Raw genomic sequence first — 23876 nt, forward strand, 5'->3', positions numbered from 1 at the left:
TCTGCCAAGTCACGATCAGGACTTAGGTTTTCTCCCTAATGAGCGCACCAGAACACAGGCTCCCAAACTTGTCTGGGAAGTGCTGCAGGAAATGTTGATTGTCAGCAGACACCTGTGCTAAGCATTCTGCATACATCACCTCCATAGATCCTCACAGCAATGGCATGAGGTGGGAGCGATTACTATCCCCATTTTACAGATGAGGAAACTGAGGCTCCACGAGGTGATACAGTTGTCCTGGTTGAGCCGAGATTTGAACCAGGTCTGCCTGTTCTAAAGGTCAATCTCTAGGCCACTTCTTCATCTCTCATTGCATCAGGTGGTCCAGGAACCATTTCACCCATGAGCAAGACTTGATGTGTGTAATTTGAACGTATCAAAGATGTGTGAAACAAGCAATGATGCTGTTGAATAAGCATGGGTGGACGTCCTGAGATTTCCTTGTTCATTTAGCTTCTGGTCCCTCCCAGTGTCAGGGGTCAGCCCCACGAATGCTCTGGCTGCAGGGTCTGCTCCCAGCCACCCCCCCACACCTGTCTGTGACTCACAATGATGTCCCCGCCTCTGACAAACTGCAGACGCAGCTGGAACACGGTGATGTCCAGGAGGTAGATGAGGTCACACAGGTAATCCACCAGCAGCCAGAGGTGGATGTTGTCCGGCATCTGGTAGGGGAAGGCCCAGCGCACGGGAATCAGCCAACAGTTCCAGTTCCAGGCCAGCACCACGAAGAACAGCCACAGGATGTACATCAGGTCTGCAGGGGTGGGAGGGGCCAGGAATATGCTAGAACGTCAGCCAGAGAAGGGCTCCTCGCCACGGGATGAGGGTGGGGCTTTCCTCTTCCCACTTGTCTGTCTGCACTTTCCTACAAGCCCTATATGCGGCCCTTCTGTAATTTCGGGGGGGGGGGCATGTAAAACTATCGTTGATATAAAAATAAATCACGGCTAGGCCCTAACAAATTGAGTACTCTGAGTAGGGGATATGGGATATGGGGTCATTACTAGTTAATAGACAGCTAACCAGAAAACACTTCTGCTCTCATTCTTGTTGAAATTTTTCCAAAAATGTATTTCCTGCCTTTGTAAATACACAACAGTAAATAATGCATAGAAGATGGACAGATGGATATACAGATGGACAAGTGCATGGATGGATGGATGGATACTGTAGGTCACCTGGGCATTTTATCATTTATCTATTTATTTTTGTTTTTAATTTTTTTGACCGCGCTGGGCAGCCTGTGGGATCTTAGTTCCCCGACCGGCGATCAAACCCATGCCCCCTGTAGTAGAAGCGCAGAGTCCTAACCACTGGACCACCAGGGAATTCCCCCCACCTGGGCATTTTAAAGGACCAATGGACACCAGGGTTGAAGTCCTGCCCCCCAAATGACTTCTTGTGTGTCCTTAGGAAAGTCCCTCTCTGGCACCTGTTCTGTCTTCCTCAGAGAAGTCATAAGGAGAAGTCAGATAAAAAAGGCAGGGCGATCCTTTGTAAACTGTGAAGTGCTGTGCACATATGAAGCGTCGTTATTCCTGAAGAATACAAAACGGGCTAAAAGGCAAGTGAGAGGGACTTCACTTTAGATGTTGGAAGAACTCTTCCCCTTTTCTGCTCAGAGCAGCAGCTCTGGGAAGGAGCCAGGAAGAGCAGAGTAGAAAAAAGACTTGGCCAAGAGTCAGGAGTCTGCCACTGAGTCTGCCACTGACTAGTTGTGTCTTTAGGCCAGTTAACTTCTCTGTACCTTAGTTTGCTTGTCTGTTAAGATGGGTATGACCTTATGTTCCTAGTTCAGGGACTTCGTTAGTTTGGGGCCCGCCCTTGCACTGCCCCCACCCCCTCCCATTCTCCTGCCCTCTCATGTGACATGTGGCAACGCCCACCGCCTTCCCAGGACTCACTGGTCATCGGGTCGATGCTCTGGGGAAACTGGCACTTCTTCCAGGGGCGGCGTTTGAACTTGCAGCAGAGCATTTCACAATAGTGTTCCTCCTCCACCTGCCCCGCTTCAGCTGGCTTCACATCCAGGGCCGGCTCTGGGGCTTTCTTGGCTGGGGCTATGGGATGACACTGTGACCCTCTGACCCAGCCCTGAGGCTCGGGTAGAGGATGCAAAGAGAAGGCTCTCAGGACTTCCCTTGTGGCGCAGTGGTTAAGAATCCACCTGCCAGTGCAGGGGACACGGGTTCAAGCCCCGGTCCGGGAAGATCCCACACTGCGGAGCAACTAAGCCTGTGTGCCACAACTACTGAAGCCTGCGAACCACAACTACTGAAGCCCGTGTGCCACAACTACTGAAACCCATGCACCTGGAGCCCGTACTCCGCAACAAGAGAAGTCACCGTAATGAGAAGCCCGCACACTGCAACGGAGGGTAGCCCCTGCTCGCCACAACTAGAGAAAGCCCGCACGCAGCAACAAAGACCCAACGCAGCCAAAAATAAATAAATTAATTAATTAATTAAAACAAAAAAAAGAGAAGGCTCACAACTGCAGGCTCTGGAACTGAAGCTGAGGGGACCCTGGCACCATCCCATAACCTGCTACAAGCTCTGGGTGCTCTCCTGCAGCAAACCACAAAGATCCTCCTTAATAGCAACCTGGGCACCTGCTCTGAACTCTTACAGCTACCAGTCTGGGACTGCTTCTCAGGAACTGCCTAAAATGAGGTGTTTCTGGGCAAGTTGGATGTTTCAGTTGAGTGTGTGCTTGTGTGTCTGTGCTTGGACCCCTTGGTTTCTCTGGAGGGCTAGGGGCATTGGTACCCAGAACTTCCACCACCCAGGGCCAGAAATCAGGAAAACATTGTTCTAGGTTTTTCAGAGCAGAAATCTCAGCTGTCTCATCTGTAAAACAAGACACCAGATGGGATCACAGTTTTCCTGTGCATCTATGGTGATGTTGTTGGTGACCTAGAAATTGGTTCTTACAGGTTTAATATGGCTATGTTTCCAGCTTCAGGAGTGTGAAGTCAGGCTCTGCTAGGTCCACTGTTGGCACCATGAGTTCTAAGGCACAACCCTCCTTTGAAAAGACCTAGAAAACCTCCCTGGTGAGACAGCATGGTTCTTATTTCCTCCTGGCACTTTGAAAGCAGGAAACTTTCAGGTAACCTCATAAAAATACTGCAATGGAGGCCTCTGAAAAATAAGACTGTGTAGTTCCAGAGTGGGTTACGGACACCATCTAAGTGCAAGACCATGAGATACATCCCAGGGTGGACCACCTGCCCGCCAGTGGGAAAGGGGCAGGGGGTCAACAAGGGAACTTGCCCTGTGGGAGGGAGAGCCAAGTACAACTGGATCACTGGTCAGAACTTTGACATTCTTTCCTCCCCTGGACACGTAGCTAAACCTGTACATAAAGGACCTCAAATTCCAGAGAATGGAGATCTGGGCTTCTCTCAAGCACCCCAACCGTTTCCTTGGGGCCACCCTCCCCAAGAATTGACAGGGGCCTTAAGGGGCCCCACCCCACCCCTGGTCAGGTGGCCCAGCCCCAGCTCTGGACTCACAGGGCTTGGGGCTCTCTTCATCAGAGGTGACATCAGGGTCGATGAGCTTCTCCTTCACCTTCTCCGTCCGCTCCTTGAAAAGCTTCACCAGCTCCTGGAGCCGGTTGTTGATGAGGGCACTGGTCTGGCTGTCTGTGGAGGCTGCGCGGTCCTGGTCACTGAGGGAACACCACCCAGAGCTGAGCGGGCTGCCTGGGGAGGGACCCCTGCACCACTGGGCAAGAGCTGAATCTATATCCCACCTGGCCTTAGGGGGTAAATCCTGGCCCAGTCTTCTTCTGACATCAAAACATCAAACCCACCTTAATATCTCCTGGGAGGAAAAAACCCGGGTGCCCAGCTTTCAGAAAATGTACCACGAATGCTCTGATTCAGATGGGCAATTCCAGAAAAACTCGGATTCCACTTGTGATTTAGGGGGAAACTCTGGAACTCAGTTCAGGGCTGTTAGTCTCAGTGTGGGGTTCATATGAGATACAGGACAGATCAGAGAGGGGACAGGGGCTACTTTTTTAGGCTTAGGAAATAACTGATGGAAAAAACAATGCAGGGGATTCCCTGGCTGGCTGGTGGTTAGGACTCTGTGCTCTCACTGCCGAGGGCCCAGGTTCGATCCCTGGTCAGGGAACTAAGATCCTAGAAGCAGCACAGCGCAGCCTAAATAAGTAAATAGATAGATAAATAAATAAATATTAAAGACAGTGGAGATACATTACATATTCTTTTAATTTGTAGGAATTTAAACTGCATGAACTTGCAGCAAGGGAGAGACAGACACAGACAGAGAGAATGAATGAAAGTCTTCCGCTCAGTGTGTGTCAAGAGCCCTGGGTGAGTTGAGACGGGCGGCCGTGTGAACCAGCCTATGTTCTATGTTCCCCTCTGAGTAGCCTGTGATCTTCTTGCTGAGCTGAGGGTAACACTAATGTTTACAGATCTACTGGTTTTTTTCATACATTGAGGCACTGAAACTCAAGCCAGCTACTCTTCTTGTGCTCAGTTGAGGGAGCTAGCTGGAGAAAATCAGTGTGGGGGGTCATAATGAGAGATAGCGCTGGGGGGCAGAGGAGACACGAGCTGCTCACCCACACCCACTCCCTCCTGCAGGGAGGGGTCACCACGCAGCCAGCGACTACGTTGCCCAGGTGTGGCCGTGCGAGCTCTCATGGGTGGACATGCTAGTGCAATTCCGGGCCTCCTTGTGGAAGAGCGTCCCGGCACTCCCCCTTTCTAGTGGTGACCAGCAGGGTCTTGAAAGCCACACAAAGGTGGCAGAGCCACTGTTGGCTGGGGCCCTAAATGACTGCAGGGGGCAGAGCCTTCCACTGACCTGAAACACACCACCAGTGACACAACTGTGACATATGAGACGTCTTGTTCCTTAAGCCACTGAATCATTGAGGTCTATTTGTTATAGCATCTTAACCTACTGAGGTAATACATGGGGTTCCATGCTGACCACCTTAAGAGTTTTCAAAGGTAATTTTTATTATTATACCTGATTTCTGGCTTATTTTCTGATATTAAACCCTAATCCAACCCCTACCCTACTGCATAAGATGTGACTCCACGGTATGCTAAAATGGATCACTGGACTATACGTGAGGTTTGGGTTTTTTCCTGCTTCTTTTGCTTTTCTGAACTTTCCACAATACTGTTAAGCATAAACTCCATAAAATTATGGACAGAAAAAAAGACTGGAAGGAAAGTATATTGTCTCCTAAGGTCACTCCAGAAGCTATGGCTGGAGAGGAGGTGAGGATCCCAGGCCAGAGCCCAGGGCTGGGGTATTCACTGTCACCAGCCTACGTAGACCCTTCAGGAAAACACCTCCCACTGGCCCAGCCCTTGTGACACTTCGATGTCAGAGACACAGGTCCCGATGCCCTCGTAGGGGCCTCTAAACATTGTTCCACAGACCAGTTGCATCAGAATCAGCTGGGGAGCTTCTAAAGATGTGGATTCCCCAGGGCCCACTCTCTGTGGTTCTGGACACAGCTGGGCCCAGACTTTGAGCCCATTCTGCAGACCAGATTTTTCAGAATTTCTGGGCTGGTCAGAAGCAGCCTGGGCAGGAGACCCGGCCTTCTCTTACTGCCGGGAAGCCACTGGCACAGTCTGCCTTGGGGTGGAAGGTTCTAAAAACATCCATTCTCCCCCCAACTCACCTCCCTTTGCTTGCCCATCCCCACCCAGACTTCTGGTTCCCTGAGACCCCAGAGGCGGCCCCCACTCACTCAGTGCCCTGCGGGCTGGTGGGGTCCGAACAAGCGACCACGGGCGATACAGCCGGTGACAGCATCTTGAGCTCTTCAGCCTCATCATCTTGGGAGCACAGCCTCTTCCTGAAAGAGCACAGACATGGAAGGGAGGGGCCTTCAGGGAGGCAGGGGCCGCGAGGGGGTGAACCAACTTTGAGCCCTGCAGATCACCCAGAGCGAATCCTGGGGGGGAGGTGGGGACAGAGGATGGTGCTGCCAAAGGGTCCTCGCTTGCCTGCAGGGAAACAAAAAAGAGAAGAGGGGACACATCCAACCTCTGGATCTCAGTCTCTGCATCCATTCAATGGCCTAGCATAAAAGTAACAGCACTGACTTGGGATCAGGCAAACCCGAATTTGCACCCCAGCCCTGCTTCTTCCCAGTGTGTGACCTTGGCAAGTTATTCAAACCCTCTGAGCTGCCTCAGTTTTCCCCCTCTATAAAATGGGACTAAACCTACCCAGTTCAATGAGGTGCTTATCACTCAGTTGGGTCTCAGTTTAAACATCCTTCTCCCTTCCACCTCCCAGTCTGAGGGCACTGCCCTTCCCAGTCCACCCCGTCCCCTTCTCCATCACACCACCCTTCCAGCTACTGAGAAGGTACGAGGGCTCACATTCCATCTTATTAACTCTCCTGGAAGCTCAGCTTCTCTCCCTTTGCAGATGTGCCCCTGGCTGGAAAAGCTGACACCCATGGGCCATGAAGTCTGTTTTCCAGCTCATGGTGCGACCTGGGGAAAGCCCATCCCCTCCTGGAGTTCCCGCTTCCCTATCTGAAGAATGAAGGCTCAATTATGTCCAGGTCCCCATCATTCAGTCCAAGTCTGCCACAGAGTGCTGCATTTGGAATCACTGGTGTCTCAGCTGCTGGTGTCTAGATTTGAATCCACTTGGTACTCGTCCCATACTCAACCACTGTGACTCAGGATTCCATCATTAGGGCTTGTAAAGGGATGCAGTCAGAGGGATGTGCAGCATTTGCTTTATTCCACAAGGCTCTGAAACCACCCTATTACCTTCTGCCAACTCGCCTAGAATGGCAAAGCTCATGGGTTCACCTCTTTTACGCTCTAATTAAAAGGATGCCTGCAAACAAGAAGACTGGGGCAAAAATCTCACAACTGGGACTTAAACTCAGGCCTCCTGCTCCCAGCCCAGTGCCCTCTCCGGGCCTGGAGAGAATCAAGAGTGTGGAACTAAATCAGCAGCTATGCTCCTCCAGCACTGCCCAGTGCCTGGCCCTGTGCTGAGCACCTCACATACAGTAGCTTGTTGAATTTTCATAATCCTAGTAGATAGGGGATGTTTGGGATTCACTCCAAACCACAGCATTGCACTGTGAGAAGGGCCTTGCCCATGCACCCCTCTGTTTTGGTGGCTTTTCTGCTCCCATCAGTTGCCCCCAGTGCTCATTCCATCCCGGACCACAGGCAGCCGTGCTGGCCTCTCATGTCAGGCATCAGAATTCCCTCTTGGCGCCAAGCTCAGGCTGAGGCGTCCCAGTTTCTCACAGTCACATTCTCCTTAGCACTCTCTGGAAAAATCTTGTGTGATTACTTGTTCATTGTCTATCTTGGCCCCACTGGAATGTCAGCTCCATGAGGGCAGGCCCCTCTCAGGCTTCTCCCTGATGCAACCACAGCACCTAGAGCAGAGCCTGGCACATAAAGATGTTCAGTAAATGTTTGCAAATGAATGAAAGAATGATAATAAGAGGAGCCTCACAGACCCAGCTCATAAGCAAAAGGCAGGAGGTTTTTTTTTTTTTTTGCGGTATGCGGGTCTTTCACTGTTGTGGCCTCTCCCGTTGCGGAGCACAGGCTCCGGACGCGCAGGCTCAGCGGCCATGGCTCACGGGCCCAGCCACTCCGTGGCATAGGGGATCTTCCCGGACCAGGGCACGAACCCGTGTCCCCTGCATCGGCAGGCAGACTCTCAACCACTGTGCCACCAGGGAAGCCCCAGGAGGCTTTGATTCTTGTCCCAAGTGATCTTAGTACCCTCCCTCCTCCCGAATATCCACCTCTAACCCAGCCTGTACAGTTTCCCTACCCTTATAAAGGGAACATCGGGAGGTAGACCAGATGTCTACAATTATGGTGGTGCCCTATCTTCTGCTCTCTGTACTCTGTGCATGATTCAGTGAATTAAACGTGAGGACTGATGTGTCTGTGAGCTGGGTGAGATTATGACTCTTATCTCCACATCAAAATCTGGGAGCCTTCTGTTTGCTACGTCCAACCATCTCTGTTTTGGCAGTCTTCTGACCTCAGCTGAGAAATTACTCAAGGGTTCATGGATAAAAGCAAGAATTAATCAAGAAAAAAGAACCATCCCGCAATCTAGCCAGCAAAGGAGATGCACTGGCAGCTCCCCTTTAGCTTAATTAACCATTCACACAGCACTGTACTGCAGTTCACAGACTACCTACAGCTCTATGCAGGCCCTCTCTCAGTTACCTGGCTCAGGTTGTCCAAAACCAACTCTAACCATGCAGCAACCAACCTATCTCGAGAGGCACAAAAACGCACGCAACCCTGACCAGGAAACCCACTCTCGAGAAAGGAGCCCAAGGACAGAGGGCAGAAGACCAAAGAGATATTTGTAGCACCACTGTGGACAGTATTCAACAACAGAGGATTGTTATGTCTATCCTGGCACATGCAGCTGGAGGATGTCAACACAGCATCACAATGTGTTAAGGAAACAGACTAGCAATATGGAAAAGGGCTCAATAAATAAGATGTGGTCTCAAATGAGATATGATCCAATCACTCCTTCAACTAAAACCACTCAAAAGCATGGGCCCACGGACAAGGTATGAAAGAGGAGGCAGAAAAATAAAAGTACCACCTAGAGTGGTGGGATTAGGGATGGTTATTATATCTAGTGTTCTTTGGTATGTCCATTGTATTATTTAACAATAAAATTAGCCCTGTCACATTTATTACCCCCTTCAAATGTACAATTGAGGGTATTCTGGACAGGACTTCCTCAGAGAGCTCTTTCTATAGAGCCTGAAGCCAGAAATTAGGAGAACTGAAAATGGTGGGGCCATAGTCCCAGCGCTGACAGCAACTCGCTGAGTGACTTGGGCCAGCTTCTTCCCCTCTCTGGCCCCAGTGTCCTCAAATGCCAAACGCACAGGTGGTACTGTGCTATGAAAAGCCCAAGAGAAGCATAAAAGGTGACCTGAGGCTCCCTGTGGCTGATCCTGGGACCCCAAGTGTGTCGCATTTGGCAGGAGACGGGGGCAGCGACACGGGAGAGGGTGGATTCTCCTCCTCGTTGAGGGGCTGGCTGTCAGCATCAGCGTCTTCCACCTGCACTTCCGGGTGCTCTTCCGTGGCAGGTACTGGGGAGAGGAAGGAGGCACAGCATCAGAGAGAAGCCAGGTCCCAGGGCCTTGCTGTGTTCTACAGGGAAGCCACAGAAAGCGTGTGTGGAGGGGCCTCTGGAAGCCTTGCCTCCCAACAGGGCCCACAGGAGAGATCCATGCAGGGGGCACAACGATGCAGAGCCCAGGGCCCTCTGACAGCCACGCCCACGCCAGCCACTAACCCAGGAGCCACAGAAGAAGCCACAATGCCACAGAAGCCACAGGAGCTCCTGGACACAGCCTGGAGCCCAAAATCCAGCCTGGTTTCCCTGGGCCTGGAGAAGCATCAAGGCCCTGGGGTGGGTGATGGGGGTGCATCACTCAGGTAGAGCATGGGGAGCCTGGGGGTGCCACGTCCTAGGGCCTGGCCTGGTGCGGCCTGGCTCAGCTGCTTCCCCTCTCTGGGCCTCAGTTTCCCCATCCCAAGGTAGGAGTGACGAGGCTTTCCCAGGCCTGTGGGGGCATGAGACACGGGCTAAAGGGCCTCACACTCTTTTTATATTTGACTTACCATGTTGTGTCAATCTCTGCTATACAGCAAAGTGACTCAGTTATACACATATCAACATTCCTTTTTTTCATATTCTTTTCTATTATGGTTTGTCACAGGATATTGAATATAGTTCCCTGTGCTCTACAGTAGGACCTTGTTGTTTATCCATCCTATGTATAATAGTTTACCTCTGCTAATCCCAAACTCCCAGTCCTTCCCTCCCCACCCCACTCCCCTTTGGCAACCACCAGTCTGCTCTCTATGTCTGTGAGTCTGTTTCTATCTTGTAGATAGGTTCATTTGTGCCATATTTAGATTCCACATGTAAGTGGTATCATATGGTATTTGTCTTTCTCTTTCTGACTTACTTCACTTGGTGTGATAATCTCTAGGTGCATCCATGTTGCTGCAAATGGCCTTATTTCATTCTTTTTTATGGCTGAGTAGTATTCCATTGTATATATGCACCACATCTTCTTTATCCATTCTTCTGTCAATGGACATGTAGGTTGTTTTCATATCTTGGCTATTGTGAATAGCGCTGCTATGAACATAGGGGTGCATGCATCTTTCTGAATTATAGTTTTGTCTGGGTATATGCCCAGGAGTAGGATGCTGGATCATATGGCAACTCTAGTTTTAGTTTTCTGAGGAACCTCCATACTGTTCTCCATAGTGGCTGCACCAATTTACATTCCCACCAAGAGTATAGGAAGGTTCTCTTTTCTCCACACCCTCTCCAGCATTTGTTATTTGTAGACTTTTTAATGATAGCCATTCTGACCAGTGTGAGGTGGTACCTCAATGCAGTTTTGATTTGCATTTCTCTAATAATTAGTGATGTTGAGCATCTTTTCATGTGTCTATTGGCTGTCTCTATGCCTTCTTTGGAGAAATGTCTATTAACGTCTTCTGCCCATTTTTCAATTGGGTTGTTTTGTTGTTGTGTTGGGTTGTATGAGCTGTTTGTATATTTTGGAGATTAAGCCCTTGTCTGTCACATCATTTGCAAATATTTTCTCCCATTCCCTAGGTTGTCTTTTTTTTAATGGTTTCCTTTGCTGTGCAAAAGCTTGAAAGCTTGATTAGGTCCCATTTGTTTATTTTTGCTTTTATTTCTATTGCCTTGGGAGACTGACCTAGGAAAACATTGGTACTATTTATGTCAGAGAATGTTTTGTCTATGTTCTCTTCTTGGAGTTTTATGGTGTCATGTGTTATGTTTGAGTCTTTAAGCCATTTTGAGTTTATTGTTGTGTATGCTATGAGGGTGTGTTCTACTTCGTTGATTTACATGCAGCTGTCCAACTTGCCCAGCACCACTTTCTGAAGAGACTGTCTTTTCCCCATTTTATATTCTTGCCTCCTTTGTCAAAGATTAATTGACTGTAGGTGTGTGGGTTTATTTCTGGGCTGTCTATTCTGTTCCATTGATCCGTATGTATGTTTTTGTACCAGTATGATGCTGTTTTGATTACGGTAGCTTTGTAGTATTGTCTGAAGTCTGGGAGAGTTATGCCTCCTGCTTTGCTTTTTCTCCTCAGGATTGCTTTGGCAATTCTGGGTCTTTTATGGTTCCATATAAATTTTTTGATTATTTGTTCTAGTTCTGTGAAAAATGTCTTGGGTATTTTGATAGGGATCATATTAAATCTGTAGATTGCTTTGGGTAGTATTGTCGTTTTAACAATATTAATTCTTCCAATCCAAGAGCATGGGATATCTTTCCATCTCTTTGAATCCTCTTTAATTTCCTTTATTAATGTTTCATAGTTTTCAGTGTATAAGTCTTTCACCTCCTTGGTCAGGTTTATTCCTTGGCATTTTATTTTATTTTTTCTGGTGCTGTTTTAAAAGGTATTCTTTTTTTACATTCCCTTTCTGATATATCATTGTTAGTGTAAAGAAATGCAACCGATTTTTGAATGTGTATCCTGCTACTTTGCTGAACTCATTTATTAGATCTAGTGGTTTTTGCATGGAGTCCTTAGGATTTTCTATATATAGTATCACGTTTTTGCATAGAGTGACAATTTTACCTCTTCAGGGTCTCACAGGAGAGAGACACGGTGCAGCGGGGACGTCCCCCTGCTTCCCTGAAGACCTTGAGAGAGGTGAGCTGGAGGTGGGCCAGGGGCGTGGAGGCAGCCAGGACAAGGGCAGCTTCTCAAAAATGCTCAGGGCCCTGGGGTGCCCCCAGCATGGCCCCCAGGCAGCAAAAAAACACCCTGGTCTCAGCATCCATGAAGCTGTCTCACGGAATCTGGGAAGAAATTGTGCTGGGGATCTTAGCAGTAAGGAAAAGCTCAAAAGACACAGAGTCTAGGACACAGCCTTAGCGAGCTCTGGCCCCAATTTTCACTCAGGTACGTTACATTTGAGCCAAATGCTCGCTGGGCAGTAACCTAGAGAGCTGTGTTCCCAGTGAGGGGGTTGGCAGGAGAGGTTGGCTGGGAGTATGGTTTCCCCAGGCCTCTTGAGGTCCGGCGGGGGGGAACCTCAGTGCAATTCCCCTGGGGCCTTTGAAATATATCATCAGGCTCTGACAAAGTGGCCCTAAGATGCACAGAATGGGTTTTGCCTGAGGATGGGATGGAGCAGGGGGACGAGTTGAGAGGGACAGGAGGAGGGTTTGCCCCTGTACCCTGGCTGCCCCCAGCCTGAAAGCATCCTGGACATTCTTATGCAACCCCACCACACGCCTACCTCCTGAGCTGGCGGCCACGGCCTCCTCCTGCAGCTCCTGCAAAAGATAAAGAGGAAACCGAAGCTGTGACCATCGAGCCCTGTCCTAGCCCTAGTCCAGCCCAGCCCCTGTGGGGGGATCTACCCTCAGGATGGGCCCCAAGACTAGTCCTGGCCCTGCCCATTTGGTCATACCCTCCAACTCACCTTCTGGGGCGTCCAGTGCACATAGGAGCCCCAGGCCCCAACACCTGGACCTGTCACATATAATGAGGAGAAATTCTCGGGCAGCCCTCTGCGTGTGGGGACAAAGCAACTGAAGCAGCCACCACGGCACTCTCCATCCGGCACCACACTTCACAGCGTAGAACTGTATACAGTACTCCAGGGAAGGGTTTTTAGCCCCATTTTACAGAGGTGGCCACTGAGGCCCAGAGTGGGGAGGTGACTTGCCCAGGGTCACACAGCCACGTGAGGACTGGAGTCTAAGCCCACTGCTTCCCACCCATGGCCGTACCACCCGGGGCCCTTCCTGACACCATCTGACCCCTGCTACAAGCAGGGCCTCACAGCACGCACCACCCTGCTCACTTCTGTCCTGTGGGCATCTCATCAGCCAAACCCCGCCCCTGTAAGCAAAGGGGACAGGGCCCAGCGCCTTCCGCCGACTCCAGTCCAGGCCTCTGAGGTAGCCCGGCCGCCAGCCTGGTGCTGTTCCATACCTGGTGTGAGGCGCTCTGGTGCTCAGTTCCACCTACTCCACTCTGGTCCTCGCCTCCCTGCGCCACCAGACAGCTATCCAGCAGGACACTGTGACTGCGAGGGGGCAGGAGGGAAGGGCTGGGGTTAGGGGTGTTAAATGTTTCCTGAACTGTGCTGAGTGCCAGGCTCTGTGCCAGGAGCTGGGGCACAAAGACGCCTAAGGATAGGTCCTCGCCCTCTTGAAGCTCCCAGCACAGGGCAGGTGGCAGATCTCACATCCTGCTAACAAGTTCCCAGTCTGAGTCACAGTCTGGAGCAAGTAGCTATGAAGGGCACAGCACAATTCTGCCTAGGAAGGAGGGCTTCCCAGAGGAGGTGGCCTGCGAGCTGGGAATAGGTAGGGAATAGTGTCCAGGAATGGGGAGCAGCAAGTGCAAAGAAAATCACGGAGGACGGTTTTGAGGAGCTGTCCTTTGGGGGCTGACCAAAGGGCATTGTAGAGTGTTCAAAATCTATGCCCAGCATTTCCCCTCTGAGAGTCTCCAGGCCACCTTGGGGATATAGGCAGAGCAGGGAGTATGAGAAAAGTGAGGCACAGAGAGGTCAAGTGGCCTGGCCAAAATCACACAGCAAATTGTCCCACAACACACAAACCTCGGACACAGACCCTGGTTTTTTCCATGCCATGAGATCAGAGCCACACTGCAAATGCTGAAGGTTTCGGGGGTCCCTGGCCCAGGCAGAGGCATACATGAGTGACAGGGGCTGGGGTGAGACTATAGGAAGGAGAGAAGAACCTGTGCCCATCTGGGTCAGCAACCCCACTCTGCTTGGAATGGGAGTCCTGTGGCCAGATCTGCTGATTTTCAAGAGGAGCCTGAACTACACATTTTAAAGGTGGGACCTCCCCATCTCTAGATGCTGATAATTAATCCAAATGAAGAGATCTATATTAACATCTGTATTATCTATATTAATATCTATATTAATATGTCAATATCCAAAAGAGCCTGTCTCCAGACTAACGTGGGCCCTGAGATGCCTGTGTGCAATCTCTGGGTTAAAATGATGACTTGGGACCAAGGGCTAATGTGATTTCTGTGGTTAGAATTAGATTCTGCTTCCTAACGGCCTCACCCCATGCCATGGACCACTGTCACCAAGGGGCTCATGGAGGATGCTCCTTGGCATCCGCTGCCCAGAAAACCTGAATTCCCCATCCTTTACCCAGAGGGCCAAGTCTCAGCCCTCCTGAGGTGGGTGAGGAGATGGGGACGGAATTACAGCCCAGTCGGTTTGGAGCCAGCAGCCTGGGAGCAGGAATCAGCCAGCAATCATATTGTCACAGCAGCTCCCAAGGGCTGTGTGCCAGGCGCCGGGCCAAGCACATGGCACGCAGTGTCTCACCAAATCCTCACCCAAATAAACCCGAGAGCCCCGCTATGACTGATCCTATTTGAGCTTAGAAATCGGAGGCTCAGAGAGGTCAGATGGCCTGTCCAAGGTCACACAGCCTGTACCAGGTGAACCTGGATAAAAGATGGGTGTCTCTGACTCTAGCACCAAGTCTTTAATACTCCACTGCCTGCCTCTGAGTGTCTGCACAGCCCCAGGTGACGTGGAGGAGTGAGGCGAGTGTTTGGAGGATTCAAGCACCTAACTCACTTTATTTCTCTTCATTGCATATGTATTTCCATTGTGAGGGGCCTGAAGTGTCAGTCACACTCTCTACCCTGCCCAGGAAGAAACAGCTTTTCTTAAAGAAAAGGGCATATTATGACTTCCACAGGGCCTGGGCACTTCAGCCTTCACGGGTCCCTTCCTCCATAAATATATTTTTAAAATTCCATTTTGTGACTGCATTCATATGAAGATTAATATGCTAATATTATATACTAAAATATTCTCTTCCATCTAAAAGTTCATTTTTTGGTCTGATTTTGAAAGCAATTAAAATGTTCTTGGGGGCCTCTCAAAGTATTACTGGAACCGTGCCTTCCACACCTGACAGAGAAGTCGGCCCTTCCCGGAAGGGTGGGATGGGCTTGTGCTGCGAGGGGCAGACTGGTTTCTCCTTCCCTGGAACAGATGCAGGGGCCTCCTCGGTTCTCAGAGCGCAAAGGCCCAGGAAATGAACTTCCCACAGTCCCAGTCAGAGGCTTCCTGGCGTCTTGCTCATTCTAGAATCTGGCCTGGAAAGCAAGTCCCCGGGAAGCCTCCGTTTGCTTATCTGTCAAATGGGTAGGACTCATCCAGCCTGTACTGTACAGACTGGCTTATTTGAATGAGGTCAGAAGGGCCAGTGAGAAGCTCATGGAAAAGTCAAAAAACCTCCCCGTGTCCGGTGTCATCTGGATCCTCCATCTCTAATCACTGGTAAGCAGCTTTCCTTGTCTGTAGTACTAGGTGTCCGCTTAGGAGCCCAGCCTGACCTGGGACAGAATCCCAGCTCTGTGCTTGCTGGCAGGGCACCTGTGGACGTGTGGGCTGTTATCTCTGAGCCTCAGTTCTCTCATCTGTGAAATGGGATTACCAGTAGGAGCCTTAGCACAACGTCTGGCATGGAAAACAAGTGCTAATCAGGTGACAGCTGTTATTATGACTGTTCTTGTCATTATTATTATAAATCCCAGAGCAGGCGGCCTTCTGCAGGTCTGTGAACCACCCACATAGATTGCGGAACATTTTGCACAAACATCTCCAGCTACGGAGACACATAACAAGCCTTACAGTGGGCCTGTCAGCCCCACCAGAGGCTGTTTGGGGACCCATGTACCCCCAAATCATGTTGCCCCTGGTTGGCAGGTCGCCTGGTGCCTGCTGAGGCCCCCTCTTGACCAGCCCAGATGCAGCGGGCCATCAACTTCTGGAAAGTTCCCAAGTTCCAGGGATTTCCAAGTAGAGGATCAGACAGACTGGCTGAGGAGGGCATCCCAGAGGTCCTGGCTCTCCGAGTTAAAGGTGTGGGGAGTAGCCGCAACGGCCAGCCCACTGTCCTCCCCCAAGTCACAAAACAGGCTGTGCCCCCAAGTTAAGGTCCTCACTGTTGCCTTCAGCAGACTCGTCACCCAGTCCCCCAGCCCCGAAAGAAGGAAGGAGGGGAGCCCTTAGGGAGAAGCAGCCACCTACTTGGGTCTCTCTGTCTTTGCTGACAAGGACGCCGTGGTGCAGGAGTTCAGCTGGGGGCGATGACATTCATTCCAAGCCCCAGGTCGGTGCATGCCAGTGGAGGATTGGGGGAGCCCGAGCCGGCCCCGAGCCTGTGAGGCCAGCTCTGGAGCCAGTGTGGCTCGGGAGGCAGATGAGCCACCAATCCTTCCTGCTTCTAATCAGATTGAGGGGATGTGCGGGGGAACTCTGCAGAAGTGGCCCCAGGGAGGCCAGGTGGGGCCCAAAAGGCTTCCGTTGCTATGAAAAGCTGAGCTGTTGCCAACAGAGACCAGGTCGCTAAGCGACCATCTGCCCGTTACCAGGGCTTGCGCGTTGTCGTCAGTAACCCCTGTGCCTCCGCAAAGCTGGCAAAAGCATCCTTCCCCAGCCAGTGACAGCCCAGCCCACCTGTCCCACGCCTGACACCCTCTGGCCTTGGCCCTGGGATCACTGGCTCTGTCACCACAGGGCCCTTGTCCCTACCTGGGGCCCCAGGCCCCAAAGTGCCCTGAGTTTGAAGCTCTGGGTGAACATCTGTATGAGCCTGTGTGTGCCTGCAGTGTTTGTAGGTAACTGTATGTATGCACTTGTGTCTAGTGTGGATATGTGCAAGTGTGTACACGTGTGCCCGTGTGTGTTGCTTGTGCATGTATCAGGCCGTGTAAGTGCCCTGCCTACACGCAAGTGTGCACATAACCCAGCCTGTGTGGCTGTGTTTGTGTGCAGGTGTGTATGTGCGGTGCAGATATGTGTGTGTGTCTGTGTGTACTGTGCAGAGAACACGTGTGTAGTTAGCGTGTGCGTCTGTGTGTGTGCACGTTGGCTCACTGGCTTTCAAGTGGTGTTTTAGCTCAGGAGCTGTGACATATAAAGGGATTTGCAGACCTATGTGTTGGGCATACGGGACTGGTGGCGGAACAGCTCAGAGCTCTGCAGTCTACACAGAGGCAGGTGAAAGCAGGGGGCAAACAGAACTGCACTAATGCAGCCAGGCAGCATCTAAGGTCTTCATTTAGGGGAGGGGCAGTTACCTGTTAATGAGAGCATCCTGGCTCTGGAGAGGCCTGGAGGGTAGAATTAGGACTGGGTTACAGAAGCCATAGTTTTGGCAGAAGAAATAATTTCCTAACTCAGAGGTGCATATGGATGGAATGGATGGCCTTTGAGAGGTTGTGAGCTCCCTGTCATTGGGGGCAATCAAGTAGCTGCGTGGCCTCCTGCTGAGGATAGAAAGATTATAGGTGAACTGGGCAAGCGTGGACTCAAAGTAGACGACACTAAGCAGGCTTCTAGCCCCCAAATCCTGTGTGGCCTCATGGTTTAACTCTTTCCTGACTGGGACTAAAAGTGACCCTCAGTAGGGATGAGAAGATGGGTGACTTTTGATGGAGCACTTACTCCACACCAGGTCCTACCGCATCCATTCTCACAGCCAGCCCTCTGACCACTCAGGAGGGGCTGTTATCAACCCCTCCCCCCGTTTTAGAGATGTGGAGGCAGAAGCTCTGTGCCCATCTGCCACTTGCCCAGGTCACTCTGCTGAGAGAAGAAAAGCTTGTGCTCCTAACACTTGTGATGCTATCTCGCCTCAGGCCATGGCCAAAGGGGCAGGGAGGAAGTGTATGGGCCGGGGGTACCACAGAGGGCAGAGTGACGGGGACAGAGAATAACACAAGGGGGATGGAGCAAGGGGACAGGTTAAATCATCTGGCCTGATCTGTGGTACGACAGCCACCACGCTGCTCCTCCTGCCTCGGTCTCTGCATAGTGCAGCTGCCAGCCTGTCACTTCCCTGCTCACAAACCCTCCACGGCTCCCCACTGCTCCCGGGAAATCAAGTTCAAGGCCTTCACTATCTGGCCCCACCACCTCAGAAGGATCATCCCCCTCCCGTTCCATGAGCTACACTGTCACTCTGCCTGGGACATGCGGGCTGCTCGCCAGGCAGCAGTTCACTCCCTCCTCCTTGAGACACTTTCCAACTGGGCCTCCAGGCCTCACACCCTTCTCATTTCCCTCACCCGCCCTGGGCGCCTCCCCTTCCTTGGTCCTTTCTGGTTCCTCCCCATCTCCCTGACCTCTGATCTGGCATTCTGGCCTCTCCTCCATCTACACTCACTCCCCGGGCATCTCCTCCAACCCCACTCTCATTCCATCTATGAGATCAGACGCCCATCTTTACATCTCTGGTCCAGCCTCTCATCCCCTAACTCCACTCAGGCATCCAGCCCTCTGCTCGTCACCTCCACGTGCATCCACCTCTCCATCTGCCCTTCTGTCCAGCCCACGTTGCTCAGAATCACCTCCCTCCTAGTGGTTTCTTTTCTTATTATTCAAATATATTTGACATATAACATTTTATAAGGTATACAACGTGCTGACTGATACATTTGTATATTATGATACGGTTGCCATTGTAGCGATACGGAGCATTCTATCACATCACCTAATTATCATTTCTTTTTAGTGGTGGGAATAATTAAGATCTAGTCTCTTGGCAAGTTTGATTATAACTTTTAGCGGTTTCTGAGTTCCATTTTTAAGCTCTTACTGTAACTGAATTCTTTTGTGTGCTTTGATGTTGAAATTTTTATGGATGTGGATACAGAATCAACCATTATGGAAGATAGAGCAGAATCCAGGGCAGCCATAAGGGGCATCAAAGGCAACCATTGGGGACCGACTGTTGGGGAGGGTGTGAGGGACAGAGACAGCTCTGTGCCTTGGCTTTGTTAATCACACGGGAGAGCTGGGGGCCCACTGCATGGGTCCGTGCATCCTTCCATGCATTCAACCAACACTGATTTGGTGCCTACTGTGCTAGGCACTGTTCTAGGCTCTGGAGACATGGCAGTGAAGGCAACAGACAAAAATCCCCACCCCGGGGCTTCCCTGATGGCGCAGTGGTTAAGAGTCCGCCTGCCGATGCAGGGGACGCAGGTTCGTGCCCCGGTCCGGGAAGATCCCACGTGCCACGGAGCGGCTGGGCCCGTGAGCCATGGCCGCTGAGCCTGCACGTCCGGAGCCTGTGCTCTGCAACGGGAGAGGCCACAACAGTGAGAGGCCCACGTACCGCAAAAAAAAAAAAAATCCCCATCCCGTGGAGGTGCATTCTACCTCTGCACGTGTGAGTGTGGGTGGTGTGGAGGTGGTCGCTGAGTATTAGGTACTATGGATCTCAAGGTCATTACGAGCACAGTGGGGTCCCCCAGCACCGCCTCAGCCTTTCTGGTCAGTGTCCAGTGGAAGTGGGCACAGGAGAAAGGGAGGAGCTTCCGTAAGCGGCAGAAAGCACCGTCACCCCAGAAACCCTGGCAGCCCCTCCCTGGGCCATCCCTCAGCCAGGGGCATGGGTCCTTACTCAGGTTCCTCCTCCTCTCCGTCCTCCTCCTCCTCTTCGTCCTCCTCCTCCTCTCCGTCCTCCTCCTCCTCATCTTCTTTCTCCTCTTGAATCTGAGGCAGCTCCCTGAGTTGAGGTCAAAGGCAGGAGGTGAGGTCGCCTGTACCTTACCCCGAATCCAACTCCTGACCCCTATTTTCAGTACGATGGACTGTGACCCCCCCCCGCCCCAGAGACCAGACCTTAACTTCCCACCCAAGACTTTACCTGGGGAGCCCTGCCTGAGCAGCCCCGGCTTCTCTCTAGCAACAGGTCTCCCTCAGTGCATCGGGGACTGGTCCTGGCCCCCAACTGTCCTGGTGCTGACCCTAGGTCAGCCTCTGATCCTCCCTGGACCTCAGTTTCCCCATCTTTGCAATGGAGGTCATGGGCCTGGGGACCTGAGGCCTCCTGGCTTGAGCAGCTATCACCCAGCTCACAGGTGGGTACTAAGATGGTTCAGCCCCTGTGGAGGGTGACCCAGACATCACTACCATGGTGACACATTCCCTTCCCCGAGGACCTTGCAACTCCCTTCTGGAAATGTGTCCTGCAGGGGGTACACATATGCACGTGCAAGGACACGTGGACAAGAGTGCTTGTCGCAGAATTGTTTATAATAATAAAATTTTGGAATCAACCTAAATGGCCATCAAGTGTGGACAGGTTAAATACATTCTGGCATATCCATAGGATGGAATACTATGCAGTTGTAAAATAAAAAATGAGGATGATCTCCACGTACTAAATGTGGAAAGATCTTAAGGTACGCTGTTGAATGAAGGTAGCAAGGTGCAGATAGGTCAGTGCATGCGATATGCTATCTTTTGTACAAAAAAATGAAGGGAATCCATGCTCATATATGCTCAGATGGGCCCTGGAAAGGTACAGAAGATGCTGGCAGCCACTGTGCCTGTGGGGAGAGGGATGCGTGTCTGGTGGGAGGGAAAGGGAGGAAGAGGCAGACTTGGTGCCCGCTCTATGCCCTTTTATACCTTTGGGATTCTGTACCGTGTGCCTGTTATCTTCCCAAGCACTGTTGCTTTTTAGGGCTTTCTCTGGCTCCCACCTGGGCATCTGCTCCACCACCTCGCTCTCCTCTTCATCAGCTGGAGCTGCCTCTGAGCCCCGTGGGCTGCTGACCTCCTGGTACTCATACTCCTCCCAGTGAGGGTCAACATCTTCTAGGATGAGACTGGGCTCCTCTTGCTCTCCCGGGAGGATGCTGACTACAGGGGACACAGGGTGAGGGGGAGAGTGGGCCTGGGCCTCTGAGACCCCGGGACCACACAGGGAGCCTTGGTCATCACCAGCTACAGGCCAGCTCTTAGCCAAGCAGCAGAAAGGGCACCGCTATCAGTGGGACCGTTGACAACCAGGTCAGTGCTAAAGTGATGGGCTGAAGCCCCCCAAGATCACTCATCCTGTCTCCCTCCATTAGTTTTCCCTCTCTTTTTCCCCTTGAGTCAGAGCTTCAGTTACAGTTAGTCTTGTTTCTCACTGGAGGCTCCTTCTTGGAGGTTTGTGCAGAAGCAGAAACTATGCTTCCACCACAGTATTGCAGGTGATGCCAAGAGACCCAGGCTCGAAGTCCACCCTGCCACATCCAGGTGCAGTGGCCTGGAATGTCCCGAGGGATACAGACAAAGCTTGCCCACCACCTGTTCTCTAGATGCTGCCCCCTGGTGACAGCGTACTACATGCCCATCATCTCAGAACCTCCTTCCGGGAGTCTAGGAAGACTTCCTCCTGGACTAGAGGCTCCAACCTCCAAGGGAACTGAACTTGACTTTCTCGTGGAGGTGGTCTCACTTTCAACATTTCTCCACGTACCCTGGTCCCTGGCAATGAAAACACTGTGGGGCTGTGACCTTGGCAGAAGTGGGTGCAGGGGAGTCTCATCAGGAGCCTTAAGCTCACCCCAAGACAGGAGAAAGGTGGAGATTGCCTGGTAGCAGGGGTTCCCAAAAAGCTCCAGCAATCTTGGTGGCCTTCAGGCCAGGCATGAGTTACTAATGGCGACTTTAAATGGAAGCTAGCCTCAAGTCTCATCCTTTGACTTTGGAAGTTATTGTTCATGGTGTAGACTAATAATATTAATAATAGTAATGGTAATAATAACAGCACCAGCTACATTTATTGAGCATTTACTATATGCCAGGCCCTGTGCTAAGTGATTTACATGGACTAACTCAATCAGTCCTCACATCAACCTTTTGAAGTGGGAACAACTATTACCCTCATTTTATTTTCCCTCTTTTATATCTTATTCTGCATTTTACAGGTGAGCATGCTGAGATGCAGGTTAATACCTTCTTTTACGGGGTGCTCCCCACGTGCCAGACATGGGGCTGTCTGCCTTCCAAGAGTCACCTCACTCCCCACTCCTGCCTCCTGGCTTCCAGGTACCGATGTCTTCCGGCCTCACAGAGGAGGCTACTGCCTGCCCTCCAGGGAAGGCTCCCACATGCTTCCTGAACTACGGTCCTGGCTCCCGCATCCCTACAAGAAGCCCTGGGGTTTGACCAGGGAGGATCCTCCAACTGTGGCCCTGAATCCATTGGTGGGACATACATGTCATAGGTATGTGTCGTTCTATGTTGCCACCCAGTAATGTTGCAGTGTCTTCATCCTGATCAGCCCCTGAGGGTTCCAGTTCCTGCCTGACATCCAGGTGCCATCCAGGGGACAGAATATCCCCTGGCCTGTGAGCTCACGAGCTTTCACGGCAGCGCTGCCGGGTAAGAACACTCCTCCATTTTATCGACCAGAGAGGATGAGTGACTTGTCCAAGGCCACACAGGATGCTGGAAGCAGTGCCAGGTCCCCTGACTCATTGCCCTGGTGCTATCCCAAGTGACAAACATGCCCCGGGAGCGCCTCCCTGCCATTGGTGGCCACTCCATAATGGACGCTGGAGGCTGTCCTTGCTTGCATCCTTGCTTTCCCCTGCATTAACCCTTTCTTTTTAGGTACTAATTAGTGAGTAGGCATTTTATAAACACTTCCTCCTTTCATCTTTGTGCCACGCCTGTCCCCATTTTACAGCCAAAGAAGAGGATGGTGCCGGAGGGTACCAGCCAGGAAGGGCAGGCAGGGGATACCAATCCCTGGGCAGGGCCCTTCCTCCCGTGGAGCTCCCAGCCCGCTCTGCAGGCATCTGATTCACAGCTCTCCCGGCTTTTCCAGGGTCCACCCAGGTCACAGGTGGGGCTACGATGCACCACAGGTGCTCAAACTCACATGGAAACTGCTGTTCCATCCAGGGCTTAAACTTCACCTGGAGTCCCTCACGGGCACACAAGCTCTCGCGCAGCGTCCTCTCTGCCAGCCTAGCATGGCCCTCAGGGCAGCTGAATAGGGTTCTGACCCTGGCAGTGCAGATCAATAGCCCCGTATGGGGAGGGAGCTGCTGTTTCTAGGAGCAGCAGGCAGGAAACCCAGGAGCATGGATTCTAGGCCGAGGCCCCCGCCCGGTGCCCGGGTTGCTGGCAAAGCCCAGGCCTTGACTCAAAACCCCCATCCTCCCTGGCAGGCCTGGGTCACGATACCCACTCCCTCTGCCTCTCCCCGGTCCAGACCCACATCTTCTCCCATTTGACCCCCGAAGCACTAACTTCTCACTAACTGGTATTTCTCAAAGCACGGTCCTTGCCACTACCCCATCATCAGAATCATCTGGGGAGGTGGGTGCTTCTTGAAAATGCAGATTATCAGGCTCCCACACTCTTCAAATTGAAAGGTCTGGGCATGGGACATCGTTCATAGCTCCCCCCAGACGTGGCCTCAAGTTCAAGAACCCTTGTGTCCATTGCGTTCTCTGCCTCCAATGCTTGCTCAGCCTCAGAGTAATCTTGGTGAAGTCACTGCCCTGCTCAACCACCTTCAATGGCTCCCCATTGCCTACAGCCTCGTCCCCTAACATCAGGCCCCAACTCTTCTAGTTTTACCTTCTGCCTCAAGGACTCTGGGCTCCAGATTAGCTGAAGTACCCACACTCTCACCTCCAGGTATATGTTCATTTTGTTACGTCTACCAGCTTGCCGTCCCCTCGCTGCCAGTTTGAGACCTCAGGGGTCTCAAACTCCAAGGCCTATGTAGCCAGGGAGATGGTGCGTGTGGGTAAAGCAGAGGGTGTCACCTGCCCTCAGGTGGCAGCTGCCACTCAGACCGTCCTCACAAGCACAGTACGGGACCATTACAGCTCGATCTTCCCAGTTTTCAAGAGAAGCCAGATTTTTCTCTGCAAAGCCACCTGATTTTTAAATGTTGACAACTAATTCTAATTTTTAAAATCACGCCTTG

General features: G+C 51.6%; 1 protein-coding gene across 1 annotated transcript in view; it reads right to left on the reverse strand.

Moving 5' to 3' along the window:
• CNGB1 (cyclic nucleotide gated channel subunit beta 1) overlaps positions 1 to 23876 on the reverse strand; it is a gene marked incomplete at its 3' end in the record, with an annotated part of 84325 nt that overhangs the window by 26069 nt on the left and 34380 nt on the right. Inside the window, exons 13-22 of the mRNA XM_032613203.1 lie at positions 20641 to 20800; positions 19554 to 19658; positions 17224 to 17256; positions 13063 to 13156; positions 12362 to 12398; positions 8976 to 9138; positions 5758 to 5865; positions 3521 to 3678; positions 1908 to 2063; positions 549 to 757 (exon numbers count right to left, since the gene is read on the reverse strand). Coding sequence (XP_032469094.1) covers positions 549 to 757; positions 1908 to 2063; positions 3521 to 3678; positions 5758 to 5865; positions 8976 to 9138; positions 12362 to 12398; positions 13063 to 13156; positions 17224 to 17256; positions 19554 to 19658; positions 20641 to 20800 — 1223 coding nt within the window. The remainder of the gene's footprint in view (positions 1 to 548; positions 758 to 1907; positions 2064 to 3520; positions 3679 to 5757; positions 5866 to 8975; positions 9139 to 12361; positions 12399 to 13062; positions 13157 to 17223; positions 17257 to 19553; positions 19659 to 20640; positions 20801 to 23876) is intronic.

Source organism: Phocoena sinus, chromosome 19, assembly GCF_008692025.1.
Source record: "Phocoena sinus isolate mPhoSin1 chromosome 19, mPhoSin1.pri, whole genome shotgun sequence".
Taxonomy (NCBI): Eukaryota; Metazoa; Chordata; class Mammalia; order Artiodactyla; family Phocoenidae; genus Phocoena; species Phocoena sinus.